Consider the following 19,570-nt stretch of genomic DNA (forward strand, 5'->3'; position numbering starts at 1 on the left):
CGGCCACCAATTATTCGCTATGTAATGCTGAAGCTCTCGCATATGTTTTTTGTACCAATGAAACGGCGGTAAGTTTGCTAATCGGCAGATGTGTAGACATCCTAGAGGCGTCGGCCAATATATATGGAACATAGCAAACGGCCAAAAGAAGAAAAATGCTGTGAGTTCTCATGAACGGGTACGTGCTGCCGTGCGGAGCATTTTGTCTTCATCTTGCATATGCCCTTATGTTCCTAACCATGTATCGTGTATACTAGGCACCTTTCTTCAAGTCCCTGCTGCAAATTGACAAGCGTTGAGCCAACCAACTAGAAACTAATAAGATTCATCGCCACTCCCCTACCTGAGCCTACATAGGTCGCTTTCTCTCAAATCACGTGGCAGATGAAACTAGGTTGGGGCTCGTTTATCTCATCCTCAGACCACACGGTGATTACATAATTTTTGGCCTTGATTTCGAGGCAGAGGCCTCCCGAAGGTTTATCACCGTAGGGATAAACGTTCCCCCCGATCCCTGATTGGCCGAAAAAAATTCGATCATTAATAAGCCACAACACCACCATGAAAAGGATCAAGATATTATTTAGAATTCTAATTAAAAACGTTTTATCGACGAAGAGATTCTGAATATTGAGATAAGGGCTCGTGCTCATCATGCACTTGATTTACTTTTCATCACCACTTGATATTATACATAAAACTTCTAAGAAGTCTTCAATCGGTCTTTTTTCCAAATGTCTTTTATCGTCCCAATCGAAAGTGGCGTGGAACCAAGATCTTCAATAGTTCTCTCATTAGTGGAGCACTCCTGCTTCCCTACATACTCAAATGGACTTTGGTTACATTGATTAGCAGAACTTCGACATCCGGAAGACGACGTGGATGCATTCTGCTACGTAGGTCTACAGAATTAATCAATAGCTTGTCTATCTAGCGGAATAGTTGCCACTAATTCCTTTAGATCGCTAGGGGTGGCAATGTTTTCGAGTAGCAAGATCAATATTTGTAACGATCAGTGCTGCGACAATACTAGGGGTGATTTTTAATTTAGCTTGATGTTTTTGGAGAATTCCATGACGAGAACAAGGAAATCATTGCTATTAATTGGTTCCTAGAGATGTTTTCTTTGTGAAGCTAGTGCTTTTACTACAGAATCCTATCCAGTATGAGCTGGTTGCGGCGGACCGCTGGGTCGTGAATGCGGGTTCCCGCAATGCATCATTTGCTCATATACGTATGCAATTAATCTTTACTTTTTGGGGGGATGTCTGTCGATTTTAGCTTGCAAACGAGTGCGCTGGTTCTAATCGGTCAATGTTAGTGCTGCTGCCGCTTTGAGTTATAATACGTAAAGTTTCTGAATCAAATTCTCCAATTATGGCGCCTGAGAAATTGAAGCTCAAAAGGCAAGCATCAGTCTGTATCAAATCCAAGCTCTAAGATACATTTTCGAAAGCCTTACCTCAATGTATCTCCTTGGAATTTTTCTTCAAGTGAAAAAACGCCAGGAATTAAAAAAAGATAGGCAACTTACACCCTGGTTGCGAATCTTCATCGAAAGAGATACCATTCTCAAACCATAGATGAAGACTTTACCCATAAAAATCAGCGGGGGTGTCGAAGCCGCGGAAATCACTTAGATTTGGAATACTGCAATCTTGAAGGACTAACATATGTAACGTGTCTAAATTCGAGTTACATTCTGTATCAACTCTTTTAATTGATTGTAGCAAGAAAATCAATTTTCAACATAACAAGAATCAAAGATAGGAGACAAAATCAAACATTCTAGCTTTATTAAGCATTGGATTCAATGTAATCATCAACAAGACATATACATACAGGCTATGAATGAAAATTCATTGTGTTTGACTGGTAGTTTGCCACTCGTCGATCTGTATAGTGTTATCCAAACCTTTTGGAGGTTCTAATGTATTTACTCAAAATTGAAATTGCTAATATCAAAGTTGGCATAATGCGTTTCAGGACTTTATCTCAACTTCTAGAGTATGTGCAAGTTGTGCATTTTAGGAAAGCGACAAATCATGATCATTTGAACCAAGAACAAAAGATAAAGTACGAGGTTTATATCTAGACGATAAAGAATCTCTTGACCGAATTTTTCCTCAGACATTCGGAATCCATCCATCAGTTTTCATCTCCCCAAATATCTTCTCCATCTCCTTAATAGTATCAACCTTCTTCGTCCACCCCGCCTTGCTTGCTTTATCCATATTAACCACACTTCCCCACTCCCCAGTGTCCATGGCACGAACGAACGCGTCCCATGTAACAATCCCCAATGCATCGTTCCTTACTCCATACTTTTTTGCAATTTCCGGCCATTCTTTCTCCATCTCTTTCACTTCACTCATCAAATCATATTTCCGTTCCATCTTCGTCTCAACTCCAAAATATCTTCCAATTCCCTCCCAAACATCTCGAAACGTAGTAATCGTATCATCGACAATATTGAACTTCTGATTCTTTACTGTCGGCTCTTCATTTACCGCCAACCATTCTGTGAATTCTGCAATCACCCAACTCGTACTGAAGTGTTGGCCCCTGTCCCATTTCCCATAGTACTCATCCTCTCCACCGGGGAAAATCGCGGGCTTGTTGAGAGCTTGACAGAGACTAAAGTAAATGGCTGCGGATGTAACCCAGCTGTTTCCGGATTTCCCTACATACCCTGATATCCAGAACGGCATTGTAATATTCCAACTCCAAGAACGTTCTTCGGAGAGTGACCATAGAAAATCCTCTTGATGGTAATAAAAGTTCGGGACTATGATGAGAAGTTAGTAACTCATTAGCGAGGTTATATCAAGACTTGAAATAAATATGAGAGTCGATGGGATGCAAGTGTATTCGGAATAAGTGCGCGCTTAGATTCGGGAAAGGGTAGAGATGGGGTGTCATAGCTTACGAGAACGAGGATCGGTCACCCGGTGAGCATCTTCGGTTAGGGGCTCTGAGGCGGGTGGAGAGGTAAGTAAGCCGTAGTTCTTTCCTCCGGTTTGGAGAATCACACGTTGCACTATAATGGGAAAGTCAGCCTTTGAGTGCCAGGATTGATGTGAAAGAGCTGTCGGATGAAATGGAAATAGTGTAAAAATCTCAAACAAATCCAATGTTTGGACGGGATAGCCAGATTAAACGGGGGTTCAACTTACAACTATCACGAGAAGTGACATCGATAGCAGTGAGAGTATCGGTGAAGAGAGGTACATTGTTCTTGGTCATCTCTTCTAGGTGATTGGGATGGTCATAGTCGGTATGAATGTAGGCGTAATGGAAGAAATGCGTAACATTTGTAAGTCCTTTAGCACGCAAAGCCTCGGCAATCTCACCAGCAGTAGCTGTGAGATCGAGAGAATGGAATTCGACGCGGGGATCGGAAGGGAGATTGGAGGGTGGGGAGCGTGAAAGAGCAATGATACGAGACCTAGTATCAAGAGAAGATTTTAGTTGGAAGTCCGATGTCAGGCCAGAGGAGAAGGAGAGTTTGAAGGTATTGTACTTGTTTCGAGGTTGAAAGATACCTCCTGATTGGATACTTACCAAATCGGATTCTTAGAAAGTTGCCTCAACAAAGCGGATCCTGAGATTCCATTTGTTCCTGTAATAAGTGCAACCTTAGGTGTTTCAAGCGAAGTCATGATGATGATCTCAGTTTGGTATATTTCTTCGTTTTCGTGACGCTTTCGGTGCTTAAATTTGAGCCGTAAGCGAAACTATGAAAAAGATCCCGAAGAAGAAAGTTACTAAATATCATAGTTTATTCCACGAAAAACAATTTATTTGCAATGTTGTTCGGAAATGGTTACAACCATTTTCTTGCTTTCATGTTATATAGTTTTAAAATCATTGTATGCAAGTTCTTGGCATCATCATTAACAATCATACATACAACCGAGGAGTATTCTCCCGCTAATTGTTCTAATTCAACTAAAACAATCAAAGGCTCAAATAGTATGATAGCTGAACACTATAAAATCGCATAAACTCATTTATCGCAGATTTGTCATGAAATTTCTCAGATGATCAATTCTGCCCTCTTTTTGCTTCTACGTATAGACTACTTATGAAGGACATTAGGCTCGGCTGCAGAAATATGAACCATATCTATTCAATCCTATGGGAAGCGAGGAATATGATATCATCTGCGCAGGTGGACAAAAAGAGATCTGTTATGCACAAAAAGCGGGGTGTGCATATGCAGGTAATCGGAATTGGAGGGGTATGGTGAGGGGCATGATAAAGTTTCTGTCGTGTTTGTGTCATGTTAGCACGAATTTCCTGAGAGGAATTCGTAGTATAGGGTAGCGCAAAGGTGGGATGATTCTGACTCTTGTGTTTCTATAAATAGGTAATGATGCTGATCGTGTCTTATATATCCTTTGATTACTCCTCGGTAAAAGATTCTTGCTTGCTGGTTACATTCCCCCTGCACAATCAGCAGTATGTAACTCAAAATGATCATGCGATGATCGCTCCATTCAAAATTAATCCTCCCAGCACGAAGATACTGAGAACTCTGAAATCCACATTCCTTAACATCGATACAGCGTTACTAGACTTGCCAGTCGCTGCAGCTTTTGCCGCGTCAGAAGGAGAACTCGAAGTCTTGCTAGCGGTACTCATAGGGTTAGGTTCCGCCGAGCTCGTTACACTAACGCCAGTTAAAGCCGGGATTGCTTTTCCCGCTTTCAACTCCACGATATACTCGTTTCTATCTCCATCGCTTGCCGCATCATTTTCCTTGAAGTTGGCCTGCGCGAGTCCAATCTGATTGTTATCCAAATCATAAACCACATATGCACTTCTCAAAAAGGTATCCCCAAGCAAATGATAGTCCGCATAAGTCGCTTGTATGCCAAACGCACATGCTTCGCCGGTAAATGGCAAATCTGGGAGAGTATCCTCGGGATACAATGCGTAAGTCGGATTTGTAAGTGGAAATACAAGTTTTGATATGGGAACCCTAATCATAGCAGAAGCAGAAGATGAGGAGAATAGATAGTCGATTGTTAAAGAGGATGAAATATTGAGAACTGAACAAGGGAGGTAGACATTTCCAGTGGAGTCTGTGTCATCGTAAGCGTTGAATCTCCTGAATATGACCTTTGTAACCTCAGTTGGTAATATGGTAAGCGTGGTTCCAGAGTCCAGAAGTAAAACTTGAGGAGAAGTTGTCACGTTTGCAGAATTGCCTTCTTGATCTGTGATGCCCACTGCAGCAAGCTCAATTGGCAATGATGAGTAGAGAACCGAGCCATTCCAGAACGGTTGCGGTACTATATCTAAGTTCACGAGTTCACCGACAAATTTGGTGGTATCGACTGCACCAAAAAGAAGGGATCCAGTAGCTGAGTCTTGCGAATCTAAATAGAGACTATAAGCTCTGGTACTGACGAGATTTTGGGAGACTAGCTCGTCAATGATACTTGGATATATGGTATCAGAGGCCTCGTTGATAGGATAACCAAGTCCCAGTATTCCAAGTTGGAAATTTGTGTCGTTGGCGAGACCCATCTGGAGAGACTTAATGGTGGCATTACCGAGAACAAAAGTGTCGGCTATATAAGGTCCTTTAGCTATATAAGGTCCTTTAGCTATATAAGGTCCTTTAGCTATATAAGGTCCTTTAGCTATACCTCCATCCAGATACTCAATATTAAATCTATCGGTAGTGATGTTCAATTCGACAGTCGCAGAAGCGTTTTGGTTGTCTATAATACATCAGCAAAACTTCAACATTTCCTTCCATGCTCTCAAGGACAGGTCTTGGCTATAAAAATTGACGGAGTTCCCTGAGCGGCTAAGAAACCATTTAGTGATGGAAATACTTACATGGTGTCTCGCACAGGACTGGAGCAGATCCATTCTTCTCTGGTAATCGAACACCAGTACATGAAGCAGTAGTATTGGCAACTATCCAAGTGTCGCTGCTTCCTGTATCGATAGTCAACTCAATATGCTGAGGCGGAGTTCCCACTTTGACTGAGATCACATAACTTGCTTGTGTCAAGTCGTTGACAAGAGATGCAGAAACGGAGTCGCGGGTAGAGAGACCGCGATTGAGAGCAGGATGTGGAGCATGAAGCTTTCTTGTGATAGGAATGCGAACTTGAGCGAGCGTAAACATGATCAAAAGTAGGAAGATTACCGCGTGGTAGACTAAGGTAGCCATTTTGAAGATTCGTGATATGTATGGTGTGAAATGTAGGTAGTGTATAAGTATTGACATAGCAAGTTATATAGAAATGAGCATGAAAAAGTAATGCGAATACAGCAAATACACTGCCGACTCGCTGCCCTAAATATAGCATGAGATACCAGCAGTGAGTCCCATCCCAGATCAAAGTTATCTGGATGTTCAAAAGAAATGGCAAACGTGCCATTCACGTCAACCACAAGATGACGCAGCCAACTTGACTTTTTAACTCTCATATTCGAATTATAAGGATAGTAAAAGCATAGCGAAGAAAGCAGTGAACAAGTTGAGGAACATATTCCCACTGCTTCCTTGAGATACAGCAAACAAAAAGACTGAATAATACACCTAGTATAGACAGTGTAGGCAATAGTATACTATAGTGAAACTATAACGCGTATTAGCATATTGATATTACAGCTAGTATATATAGAAAGAAGACTATACTATTCTTATATATATTTATATATTTAAAGAATATTAATAATATACTGAAATATTGGAATTTAATATAAAATATATATTCCTATTCAAATTAAATAATAAAATTCTATTCCTTATTTCAAATTGAATAGGAATCCCTTATTTCTAGTTTAATTTGAATAGGAATATATATTTTATATTGAATTCCAGTATTTCAGTATATTACTAATAATATTAAATAACTAAATGATATTGAATACTTTTAGTAATATTGAATTCTATACTATATATATATATATATTTCGAAAAAACTCGATATACACCATTAAACTAACCCGTATACGAAATACGGGAAATACTATTGCCTACACTGAGTATAGATACTAGGTGTACGACTGCAATTTGGCTCCTTACATTCGGTTTGCAATGGAGCTAAATCGCCACTGGCAGCAAGACTCTTATCCAATGACCACAGAATTCACCTTGCTATCCTATCCTGTCTTGCTCTGCCCTGCCCTGCCCCAAATTCCCCATCGAAAAGGCGCAGACGAAACTGCGTAGCTTAGCGAGTAATTATGCAAAAAGCCGAGTTCCCAATCTGACGCAGCGAGTCAATATTGATCTTCGGGAAAAAATGCAACTTTCGAGAAGAAAGATAGCTTTTAATCTTCTTCAATACTGTCATAAACTCGGAAGCTTACCCCGTCCGTCATGCTTGCCTTTCCTTCTCCCAAAGATACAAAGCGAGATAAGTAATATGATGAATCACCCAAGCATTAGTATCACATAGACAGATATTTGCAAACACAATGCCACATCCTCGAGAATGTATGATTGTAACTGTTGAATTGTGTTTGCATCGGAAACCCAAGCACCCCGCCAAAACTCACCTCCATTCATCTCACCCCCATCCCTATCCCCATCAACCTCATATCACAAACTTAAACACATCCACGCCTCACCTCATAATTCATCATCAATAGCTCTTTTCCTCCCATCCTCTCCTTCCCAATCACGCCCGCCTCCAAATACCACAACCAACTAGAAAACACCACACCACACCACACCACACCACATCATCTCCCCTCCTCCCCTCCTCTCCTCTCCCTCCATCTCTCTTCCATTAAGTTTCCACATCCTAAACACAAATCTCACTTCAAGTTAATATATACGAATCTAACCAATCCATGCACGCATATATACATACACACATAAACAAAAATATGCACACCAACGAAAATAAACACAAACCCCTGCTCCCCCTCTAATCCAGGAGTATCATAGCGACTAGCCATTAAAATATCCCAGAAGAAGATAAAGAGCAATATCCATTCATGACTTTCTAGTAGAGGTATCAGATCATGCAGATACATATACAGAGCTGCGTTCGCTTTTTCATTATTCCCTACACTCGTGGCTAAATATTCATACCTATACACGGCCTCTAAAGCCCAACCATCTAATAGTAACACAATTCTCCCCATCATTCCATTCCTACATAGAACCAACTTACTACCTCACCTCACCACGCCACACCTCACCTCTTCCAATCCCCCACATGTTCCTGAATAATCCTCGCCGCCTGCTCCGGACTATGCTGTCTGCCAATCGCCTCTACAAAATCCCCCTCTGGATCCATCAAGTAAAAATAAATACTATGATCGACCAAATAATCCTGGCCCTTCTGCACGCCCTCGGGCGTCGAAAAGTAAACCCGATATTTCTTACAGATATCCTTAATCTGTTCCCACGTGCCTGTGAGCCCGATGATGCTAGGATGGAACTCCGCAAGATACGTGGCGAGCACGGCGGGGGTATCGCGTGCGGGGTCGCAGGTGATGAAGATAGGGAGGAGAGCGGGGGTAGAGGAGGTGCGCGTGGGAGAATTGTTGATGAGATCGATCATTTGAGCCATTTTGTCGAGTTCCTCGGGACAGATATCTGGGCAGTGGGTAAAGCCGAAGTAGACCTATTCGAATTCATTATATCAGCATTGTTCTCCTTCTATCCCGTACTTCATTTGCGTGCCTCCAATTGCGCAGTACAAAGATTTAAACCTACCAAACTATATTTTCCCTTCATATCCTCGCTACTAAATTTGCCTCCCTTATGATCGAGCAATTCAAACGGTCCGCCAACCTTTGGTCTCCCTACACCCTTTGCAGCTTCCGCTATCCTCTTCCTCTCCATCCTCGCTTTTTCATATCGAAAATAGAAGATCAGCCCCGCGCCGGCTCCAAGAAAGAGGACTCCTGCTGTCCACGAAAAAGGCTGTTCCAGGTATAATACGTTAGCGATCATTCTTCCTCAAGAACACATTCTGAATAGGATTCAATAGAAGCATCATTGTTCTTATGCAGAAGCAGTCTCAGGCCTCTATTCACACCCTTTCTAAAATCCCATCCAGCCAGCCAGCCAGCCAGCCAGAAAAAACGAAACAAATTCCCTACCCCAGATTTATATCTCGACCTCTGTTCCTGCACCGTCTTATACCCCCTCCTCCCGGCACTCTCCTCACCCAATCCCATGCTCTTCATCCCCACACTCGCAGACCTATTGAATCCCTTCACTCCGCTCAAACAAGCTTTATTGTGTACGCCCCTCGGAAGTCTCGAAGCGCAAATTGTAGATAATCGTTGGCATTGAAGCCCGAAAGTTTGCGCATTCTTCGAACCCGTCCTCGAGATCGTAGAGAGCATGTTGCGACTCGTGGGTAATATAGCGTTTGACATGATTGCTGTAGTTACAATGTAGAAAGCTTCGGGGAGAAGGGAAGCGAATATGAACTGATGATGCTTGCTTGAAATTTGGAGCTTCAGATCAATTAGCCCACCTTTGGGACGCCGCTTTAGTCTGATCCCGATCTCCACCAAGATGAATTATTTTGGTCAAAGCGGCGTCATTTAGATTAAATTCCTCAGATCAACCCCCCTCGCTACAAGCATCAGATCACATTTCAACGGATTTTAGTCACATTATTAAGTTTTCTTTCAATATTAACTATCTCTACTGCTCTTGCAACTCCTAGTAAATACTATATGCAGCTTCTTCCTCTATCTTACAGAGGTACATTAAAAGGGCCCTCCCTTTCTCTTGCTTGATGCGTCGATTCGAATATGCTCCTTCTTCGCTCAAATTAATGTACCAAAACTCCTTTGCAACGCCAGTTCCATGCATATGCATTTCCCAGGGAACTAATCCATTCTGTTCTTTCCTGGGATATTCTATTAGATAGGAATGTGAACAGAAATAAATCAAAAATAGGACGCCATTCCCACGAAGTAAGTACCCCTACGGAGTACCCTTTCTAGGGATTTTATTATCTCAATGAACCGATTCATCTCGTGCAGATAAATCCAAAAACGAAAAATCCAGCAAATCGAACCAACGATGATGTGATGACAAATATTCGGTGGAGACCCACTGAAAAATCATAATGATATGGTCATTATACATCGTCTATTCGCGTCGGCTGACTTGGCTAGCACTAGTACGGCTTCTCTCATCTTCTTCCAAAACATCACTGAGACGAGTTGGATGATGATGACGAGGAAAGGACTCCCAGCCTGCACCTGAGCCACCTGCACCATATCCTGATCCTGTGTAATCGACTGAGGCAGCGGGGGCAGAAGTTGGATTACCGGCTGTGCTGCTTGTGGGACCTTGTCCGTACTCAACGCCAGCCATTGGGATTGGGGGTCCAGTAACTGGAGCACGACCTTGGCGGTGTTGGCGAGGACTGTGCTCATACTCAGCCGTATCATCATCAGAATCGTCATTTGAGTATGGAATTCTGTTCCCAGCAGCGTCAAGAACGTATCTTCCTTGCTCATCAACCTCATATTCCTCATCACTGTTCGATCCATCATACTGTCCTTCGGTCCTGCCGGCCTGAGTACTTGGACGACCTTCAGGTTGTTGGTAGTAAGCACTTGGGGAGGCAGGTTGTACGGCTGGTGCTTGAGATGACGATGGGGCGGATGTTGTAGCAGCTCCTCGACGTTGACGAACATTGTCAATGAATGGATCAGCTGGTTCTGCACGTTGAGAGCGCTGATATTGTTGGTAAGCTTCATTCGATCCAGCTGGGCTCTCAGGATCTGCGAATCGACCTCCTGTGCGCGCACTTCCGCTCCCGCTTCCAGAATCAGAAGGACCTCCTTGTCTTGTTGGAGGAAGATCTCGAGCAGCTGTGCTTCCATGACGACTTGGTACACCCTGGATCATTGGAACAACCTGGACTCCACCCAACAAGGTTGGCTGACCTTCTCGCAAAGAGATTGTTCGTTCGCGTTCCTCCGTCTCACGACGACCAAGTTCGTCCCATGCTCTACGAGCCTCACTTCTAGCAATCTCCAACTCTCTCTTCAACTCAGATATTACTTTATCAGAATGATCTTTGCGCCTGGATGCCTCAACGGCGTCCTGAATAGCTTGAGCTCTGGAATTACGCTCATCCTCCAATTGTTTTGCCATAACTGCCAAGTTCTCTGTCGCACGTTCCTCCTGTTCTCTTGTCTCAAAAAACCACCTCTGAAATTTGCGCTCAGAGGAAGCTCGTAAACGTTGTAATTCGACAACAGCATGGAAGAGATTTGCGCCAGCAGCTGATAAATCAGTGTTTTGTCGGGACAACTGCTGTGACAATGGATCGCGATTAATTTCCGAGGAATTTTCTTCAAGTCTGCGCAGCCAGAAACTTGTGAGTCCCTCCCAATGTGCAGAGAGAGTCTCCCAGCGCTCGAATGCATGCGGAAACGATGATCGAGTTGGGCCATCACGGCTTGGAACGGTCAAAGGCGGTGGTTGAGCTGGACCGGCTCCAGTAGCTAAATTTGGTTGACTTGCACCAGTCTCGGCGGGTTTTGGTTGCGCCATTGGTAATCTGAGTGGTGCAATTTCAGGACCTGTAGGAGTTCTTGATGTTGTTCCACGTCTTTGCATTGGTTGATCGACTGGTCTGATACTTTCTCCGCCACTTGTTGCTCGATCTGCGGCTCTTCGATCTATTCTTTGGGAATTACTCGAAATTCGTGGTTGTCCTTGCTCTTCGAGTCTTTGTGCTGCAGCGCCAGCAGCTGCTCTTCTCTCAGCTTGACGCATTAATTCTTCCTCATTTCTTTTTTGTTCGGCGACTCGGGCTTTTTGTTCCGACGCTTCAGATGCTTTTCGAGCTTCGCGAGCTTGTCTATCTCTCATAATATCTCTTGGACCACGAATGTGGGGCGAACCAGAGGCTACAGGTCTAGCGCCATTGCTAGCCGAGCTCGTGGCTCCTCCTAACATATCTGACATTGAAGCGTTTTCTTCAATATAATCTGGAGTGAATTGATTGGGTTGGCGTAACGCTTCTTCAAGGGTGTAAAGGATGGCACTCGCAGTGTGCTTATCGATACGTGGAGGATAGGCGGGACTTTTTTCCGCTTCCGGAGAGGGACTTAATGGGTGAGGTTCAGTATGGGGATCGTCTGCGATGTCATGAGTGAAGTCGCCTTCACTTGATTGTCGATGGGCGAATTTGATTCGAGGCAAGGGAGAGATTCCAGCTGAAGCTGCTTCAATGTGAGTTCTTCGCAGTGTTCTTCGCTGCTGGCGCTGTTCGGGGTTTGGTGTGTTAAGTTCGTGGGTATCGTGACGGTCGTTAGATATGGGGATGGGTGGGAGCGTCAGCTCTGCTGGATTTCTTGAATTTGGGTGAGAGGAAAACAAGGTGAACGCTGTTCAATAGAATGCCCGAAATGGGATAAAGTAGAGAAACGTTGCTTGTGTGTAAAAATAAAGAGAAGCTAATAAGATTAGAGAATAGAAGGAGAAAGTGTGAGGACTGATGCTAAATTTATTGATGATGTTGTTTTTGTTGTAAGTTGTTGGTTGTTGAGGTTGTCGTTTGGAAAGAAGCTCGAGTTGGGGATGGAGACAAAGTACCTCCCGGGATTTGAAGGCGACGACCAAAAGTGAAAGACAGAAAAGTGAATTTCAAGAGTCGAAAGACGATAGAAGGTGGTTTTTCGGTGTGAATAAGATATTAAGAGGTTGGACAAATGGTGGGCTATTTTTAAACGAGAGAGGTTAAAAAGAGGAAGGCTGGGCACGTTGAATCAAAGCACTTCAACAACCAAGCCAAAACAATAGAGCTAATAAGAATACAAGAAACCAGATCCTTTGGTTTGTTCTGAAATGCAAAGAATTGGTCTTCTTTACTTGTCGATGTTGATATCGAGAGTGAATTTGGAAAGCTGGACAGCTTATTACGTAGTAGGTAGGTAGGTAGGTATTCGCACACAGATCCCCAAGATTATAATAAGCTTGATTGCAAGGATATTTTCTCCCTCGGTATTTTGAGGATGAGAGCTCTTGAAGCGCAAAATGAATTATGAGTTCTGGACAATGAAGGAATTGATGGAAATTGGCGAGAAAAGAGAGGAGAAGTCAGAGAATGTATCGATGGACTTGAAGATATCATGCTCGCACAATGATTGACTCAATTGCAAATTTCGTTTCGAGGGCGGTTAAAGGAAGTACCGTTCCCGTAGGTGAGTGAGTAGTGAAGAATCGAGTACTTTGTACTGGTACACATGTATGGAGAAGATGTGGGTATCCGTCAATGCGCAACGCAACGCAACGCAACTCGATGATTTGGTGGAATACTGGTTTGGGTTGGGTTGGTTTGGTTTGGTTGAAAGGACTGAAAATGTGATGTGATATGTATATCAATCACATTTGAAGGAGACGGTGTATGTGATGTTGTTGCTGTGTGATTCAATTGATGTAGTCAATCTCAATTACCAATTAGGATATCGGATATCATTGATACAGTCGGATCTGATCTGAGGCACTAGATATCAATCATGACATAGAGCTCTGTAACTCGATTCGATACTTCAAAGTAATAAGCTCTGAATCATAACATCATTCTGTCAAACCAAGACATTCAGAAGCAAGACAGGATAGATTCTCCCTTGACGTCCAGAAGGGAAATCGTCGTTTTATTTTGAAACTAGACCTTTTTTTTCGGATAATGAAAGGTATCGGCAATTCCGGATGAAAATCTAGGCGTGATTCAAGGAGGTTGGAAAAGAAATATATATATATGATGGCGTTGAAGAACTTTAGAGGAAAAATTATGGAATTCTGTCGCAAAAAGAAAGGAAAAAGCTTACTTTACTCGACGTGAAAGGTCCTCCCATGAAACTTGGTTTTGGGACGGGAGCTTTTAGTGCTGTGCTGGCATTGTAGCATAGCATGAGCTGCATGGTTCAAGGGGTTTAGGGATTGGTTCCGCTGTCCCCACCCACTCTGATAAAAAGTGGGTCTTGGGGGTACGATGTAGATGTAGATGTAGATGTAGATGTAGATTTGATATTGATACTCATCTATGTCATATAATACTCAATATCATGTAAAGAACCTGTCTCTGCTTGAAGAGAAGGCTATATATACTACCAGATATGATATCAGCATCGCTACACGCATCCACTCTACGACAACCTTGCAGTAACTACCTATCAAGACAATATAGAAACAATAGAATAATGTTCCATACCACTGGAGCATCAGATACAAATCCAACCCAACATCCTAAACTACCTTCCTATTTCATCCAGAAATCCTATAATTCCCTCTTCCCTCCTCTCCATCTATAAACATAACACCTCTACCCAGATCAAACCCCGGATAACTACCTTAGATCCCATCAGATTACCAGATCAATTTCTCCCTCTTCCACACACTTTGTGAGACATATTCAGGTACCCGTTCTCCCACAGACTAGTCTAACCACATAAAAAACAATCATATCACATCTCATCACATCAAAGTGTACAACCAAATATTCCAATCAATTTTGACATCAAATTTGATATGTCCATGTATTTCCATATGTTTCCGTTTCCGCTCTCTACTGTCTGTATTTTCCTTTTCCCTCCTCCCGACCCCCTCCTAATCCTCCCCGTAACTAGCCTAGCTACCAACAACAACGATAAAAGATTTGATATCTAACAACGAACCGCTAAATCTTCACAATATGTTATTCCCGATCCCAAAAATGTAATAAAAAGTCACAAGAGATTAAAGAAACGCTATAGCAGATATGCCAGTCCTCTGATGCCCTTCTCCATATGCTCTCCTGGTACTTCTCCATATATGCCCAAACACCAATGATGTACAACCACCATGACTCAGCCTCCCAAACATATGAAAATGAACCCCAAAAAAGAAAATACACAACAGAGATATCTGTGTGAAGTGTTGTACTGAGTAGAGCTTTTACGCTGTAGATATGGTATAACACGCTATTTGGCATACACCATTTGCCTCCCTGTTCGTCTAGATCCTTGACCGTCCACCCATCTGCCAGAGCCCTAAGCCGCACTAGCTGAAGTCTCCTGCTCCTGAGGTTGTACCCTCTTCGACTTGTCCCTCTTCTTGCCCACCACATCTTTCAAAACCAATAACTTTTCCTCCGTAATCCTAATTGCATCTTCTACCTCTGTCTCATCCATCCTTTCGCTCCTCAACCTGTCCTCTATATCCAACCTCTCCATGGGCATTCTCCCAACTTCTCGTAATCTATCCATTCCCGCCCTTTCCTCTAACCACAACCAAAGTTCGCTTTCCTCTCTTCTCCAAATCTCTTCATATGCTGCGATTCTCTCCGGAGTACCTAGATAGCTCATTCCCACATCTCTATTCCCGCCACCCCCAATAGGCAATCCGAAACGGAACCAACTTGCTACTAGAAGTCCGACGAGAAGTCCATAGAGTATATTCCCTGTCATCAATGGTTTGACGATATCGAGAATAGGCTCGAATATACCACGAACGGGCTCAAGGAGACCCCAGTTAGTTGCTTCTGGTTTAGTCTCAGAAGCGCCATCGGTAACTTTGCTAAGATTGTTTGCCCTCGAGCCTTTGCGACCCTTCTTTTTGCCTTTACCAGGAGCGCCTGGTGCTCCAGAGCGTTTGGTACTGACAGCCGCTTTGAGTGCAGCTATGACATCTTTTGTGTATTGCACTTGACCATCATTCGCGCCCTTTTCAATTGGGGCTGTTTTCAAATCAGTATGACAATACAATATGTGGGAAGATAGCATTGTACTTACTTTTCAGCCAACTCTTACCCGTCCACTCAATTGCACAGTTGACTTGCAATCGAGTACCGTTGCCTTCTGACCATGAAAGACAATACCTAGTCTTGGTGCTGAAAACGTTTCCGCTAGGTACATCTGGAGTTACTGTCGATACCGTTACGGAAACTGCCTTCTCAAGATCCATAGCGTCCAGAGTCTCTGTAGAGACACATTTGGTTTGCTTCGGACCAATCGCGCCATTCAAAGGCTTGATATAGGTGTAATTTCGAATCTTGTTCTCCAGAGACAAGGGGATTTTAGCGTTCTCTTCGTAAGTGAGCTCGAGACATTTTTGTTCATTAGTGAGCCAATCTCGCATCCAAGTTATGGATGCGGGTCCAAACATGAGACTATAAACCTTCCCTAGAGGAGCAGGAATGACTTCATCTGCGAGTATCTTCGCATAATGTGTGTCACCATCGGAACAAGTTGTTGGGGCATGTGTAGTTGGACCAGGAAAGTCCACTGCGGCTGTTGGACTAGTTTGTTTACCTCCTTCGACCCCAGCCCCATTGGTCACAACAGCAGCGGACGCCTTTCTACTGACAACCTTCTCACCGGCTTCACTACCCACGACGCTACCATCTGCTTGCGTGAAGCTCATACCGTCTTCGTCGTCTTCATCTTCATCGTAAACTTCCCCGCTACCTTCGCTGTCATCCGAGGACTGTGAGATACTACCTGGACGAGAAATAGGAACAGTGCCATCATCCTTTACAGTCTTATCCCCGCCGGTGCCTTCAAGTGTAACTCCATTCAACGAGCTTCTTAAATTTGGGTGGCCGATCTTCCAAATGCCGACTATGAGATCATACGTCGAATCACGACTTGTAAAACTAGCGAAAACATTCTTCGCATGTAGTGTTGAAATCATCAAACCGTTTTTGAATAGCAGTGCTGTGCTTCTCTTTTCCACTGAAATGATCTCGTCGAAGCTCATAACCAATGTTGTTACCCAACCAAAGATATTGCTACTGAAACACAAGTGACCTTCGGAGACGTATAATCGACCATGGGCAAGAATCTCTCTTTGCAAAGCGCAGCTATAATCTTCGATAAGATAGTCATCATCGGGTACGCTTCTGAAAAGCGCGTGAAAATCCTTGTTTCTCTTCTTGCTTGCCACTGCAAAACCTGTGATTTTGGGGGCCGCGGAACCTGGGCTTCCGATGGATGAATTAGCTGCAGCAATTGCTGCTCCGATTGTTGTACCAGTTGCTGCGGAGCTGCCCCTTTTCCTGTGATTAATGCCGCTTCGGATACTGCCGCTACGTTGGATACCAGATTTCCCTTCAAAAACACTTCCATTTGGAGGAGTTCGATCTCCATTCGCGCTTGGTTCGTAGACAGAGCGTGGACGTGCAAGAGTATGTAAGTCGTCAAGTTGAGGTGCAGCGACCGTTTCGAGATTTTCTCCAGTCAACATGTTTGGGGCAGTGGCAGAACGATTCGCGAAAAAGTGATCATCCCTAGCGGGATCAGACCTTCCGCGAACCTCGTCTGGATACTTCGGCATTGTTGGAGTACTTCCTTCTTCTGAAATACCGAATTGGCTCAGACTAAGATCTCCCATGCCCAATGTCTTAACGGCTGGCTCCTTTTCTTCCATAAGATTTTCTGTATCTGTCTTCTCTCCCAATGCTTCGACTTCCGGACTCTCAATCTCCTGTATACCTGGTATTGCGTGCGCACCACTCTTACTTCTCGTCCCTCCTGGGACAGACGTGTTTGTGATACTGTTGCTCAATGTATTTGCAGCGTTCTGAGCAGCAGAAAAAACCGTGGAGAAAAATCCAGTTTGACTTTGTGCTGGTGTAATTGCTCCGTTCTCTGGTGTGGGTGTCAGCGGCGCAGATTGGATGTTCGATAATTTACTTGGGACTCCCGAAGCAGAACCTGATCGGATTCGTCGATGTGATATCATATTTCCCGAAGGAGAGACTAAAACATTTGCAGCGAACCTGGTAGGGGACTCTGGGCTAGTGACAGAAGTAAATTGCGGTGATCTTGTGTCTGTAGGTGTTGGAGGTGTATTAACAATAACAGGGGCCGGCCTGTTCGCAGATGGTGGAGTCTGAGGACGTGGGGTTGTATCGATGGTGGTGAGTTTGCCCTTTTCGATTTGTGGCCTTTCAGGAGATGATGTTGTAGATCGAGACTTACCGGGGGGGAACTGTTTATCAGAAAAGATTGAACCAACTTTCACATTTATGAGACTCCCCCGCCTGGAATCAGCCCCACCGTCCTTAGTATTCAGTGATTGATCAGCCCCGCCCCCTCCAGTCTTGCGTTCTGGACTTGTGTTTGTGCTTGACCCGCGTCTTGGTTTGAAAACGTCTTTGAGTCTGCCAACTGGTGATGATGACCGCCTTTGAGATCCGTCGGTGGGAGCCCGAAGGTTTTGGGTAAGGCTTTTGGAAGCTGACTCGGAGGTAGCCAGACTGTCTGTAGAATCTGCGAATGGTTCTCCTTCTGAGTGAGAAAGTAAGGGTCCGATTTGTGGAATTGTTGAAGTATGTATGAGTGGGGACGAAGAAGTGAGATACCCAGTGTGCGAAGGGTGCGTAGTCAATGGTGGAGGTGTTTCGGTGGCCCTATCAAAGCAGCAATTTGAATTAGAAACTTAATTTCTCAAAGCTAAGATCAGTTCTCCACATGTCAAAGCAAAGATGGATGCTATAAATAGGTGAATGTAGTGCGAGATGGGTCAAATTGGGATAGAAATCGCAAATCAAGCGACTCGGTGGCAATGCGATGTCGATGTTGTGATTTTAGAGTACAACTGTGCTGTATGCAAGATTGACGATGATAATGGGCAATAAGCCTGCAATGTTGTGGTTGTGACGCCTGAGATACCCCTAATGGGTCCCCCAAACTTTTTTCGCTTTTTAAACCATGTCTCATTGTAATCCCCAAACCTTGAAATAACCGCGCGGAATTGACAGACAATTGTCGGTGAGGGGAGAATAGGGAAATGAAATAATAAAAGAAAAAGGAGAGCAAGCAAGCAATCAATCAAATCCGAACACCTATGGAAGGAGTGGGCACTTACGATTCCGTTTCCGAATCATATGTTAACAAACTACTTCCACCAGAAGGGTTTCTGTTGATGGGATTTCTGATATCATTCTCCAGAGTCCCTCGCTCAGCAATATATTTCCCGCGAGCTACTTCTTCTGCCAAACGTTGTTCTGCCTCCTCTCGTTGCAATCGCTTCTTTCTCTTTTCGAATCCTTTTGGCACGAATTTCTTGAGGCTATTCGACGCATGGCTTTCCTCCTCGGAATCCGAATCTTTCTTGATTTTATCTATCACTTGCTCTAATGAGGCGCGGAAGCCATGCGACGCATCACTTGCGCCGCTCCTTACTGAATGTGACGTTGAATTTCTATGCCTCCTTCCATTTCGCGATTTCGAAAAGATGCCCGTCGATTTGGACGATTCGGAGGCAGTTGGCGATGTGGGAATGTCGTCCATGGCGGGGGTATCGTCCAGAAATCTGTAAGATGGAGTAATTGGGATCTCCCATGTACGAAGGAAGGGATCGCGGTCGAAAGACAACCTTCTCGAGACGGAGATATTGATATGCAATGTAAGGTCTATTGTGCGATATGCGAATATTAGGTACGGAGTAAGTGGTACGGTAGATTCGGAGGTTGGAATATGTGAGTAGATTCAAAGTTCTAGGTCCATGAAGCGGATCCAAGATAAGAAGGTATGATGAGGAGTGAAGTCACAACCGGCTCGACTGGAATGAGACTTGATTGTAGGATGAAGTAAAGATCGTTCATAAAAGTAG

General features: G+C 43.8%; 5 protein-coding genes across 5 annotated transcripts; all 5 read right to left on the reverse strand.

The window, feature by feature from the left end:
- Positions 1-2,082: 2,082 nt before the first annotated feature.
- EAE97_007242 (uncharacterized protein) lies at positions 2,083-3,662 on the reverse strand (the record flags this gene model as incomplete). The annotated part of the gene is made up of 4 exons (XM_038877756.1): positions 2,083-2,788; positions 2,930-3,040; positions 3,177-3,448; positions 3,565-3,662. The coding sequence occupies 4 exons, from the start codon at positions 3,660-3,662 to the stop codon at positions 2,127-2,129; spliced, it is 1,143 nt and encodes a 380-aa protein (XP_038731241.1). The 3' UTR covers positions 2,083-2,126.
- An 820-nt stretch (positions 3,663-4,482) lies between these two features.
- Positions 4,483-6,196, reverse strand: EAE97_007243 (uncharacterized protein; the record flags this gene model as incomplete). Its single annotated transcript, XM_038877757.1, has 2 exons — positions 4,483-5,735; positions 5,857-6,196. 2 exons carry the CDS (start codon positions 6,194-6,196, stop codon positions 4,483-4,485), a joined length of 1,593 nt encoding a protein of 530 aa, XP_038731242.1.
- A 1,984-nt stretch (positions 6,197-8,180) lies between these two features.
- Positions 8,181-9,375, reverse strand: EAE97_007244 (uncharacterized protein; the record flags this gene model as incomplete). Its single annotated transcript, XM_038877758.1, has 3 exons — positions 8,181-8,612; positions 8,705-8,914; positions 9,094-9,375. 3 exons carry the CDS (start codon positions 9,373-9,375, stop codon positions 8,181-8,183), a joined length of 924 nt encoding a protein of 307 aa, XP_038731243.1.
- A 727-nt stretch (positions 9,376-10,102) lies between these two features.
- Positions 10,103-11,929, reverse strand: EAE97_007245 (uncharacterized protein; the record flags this gene model as incomplete). Its single annotated transcript, XM_038877759.1, has 1 exon — positions 10,103-11,929. One exon carries the CDS (start codon positions 11,927-11,929, stop codon positions 10,103-10,105), a length of 1,827 nt encoding a protein of 608 aa, XP_038731244.1.
- Positions 11,930-15,003: 3,074 nt separating this feature from the next.
- Positions 15,004-19,248, reverse strand: EAE97_007246 (uncharacterized protein; the record flags this gene model as incomplete). Its single annotated transcript, XM_038877760.1, has 3 exons — positions 15,004-15,689; positions 15,745-18,365; positions 18,824-19,248. 3 exons carry the CDS (start codon positions 19,246-19,248, stop codon positions 15,004-15,006), a joined length of 3,732 nt encoding a protein of 1,243 aa, XP_038731245.1.
- Positions 19,249-19,570: the final 322 nt, after the last annotated feature.

This window comes from Botrytis byssoidea (genome assembly GCF_014898295.1).
Source record: "Botrytis byssoidea strain MUCL 94 chromosome Unknown BBYS_014, whole genome shotgun sequence".
NCBI classification, from domain to species: Eukaryota; Fungi; Ascomycota; class Leotiomycetes; order Helotiales; family Sclerotiniaceae; genus Botrytis; species Botrytis byssoidea.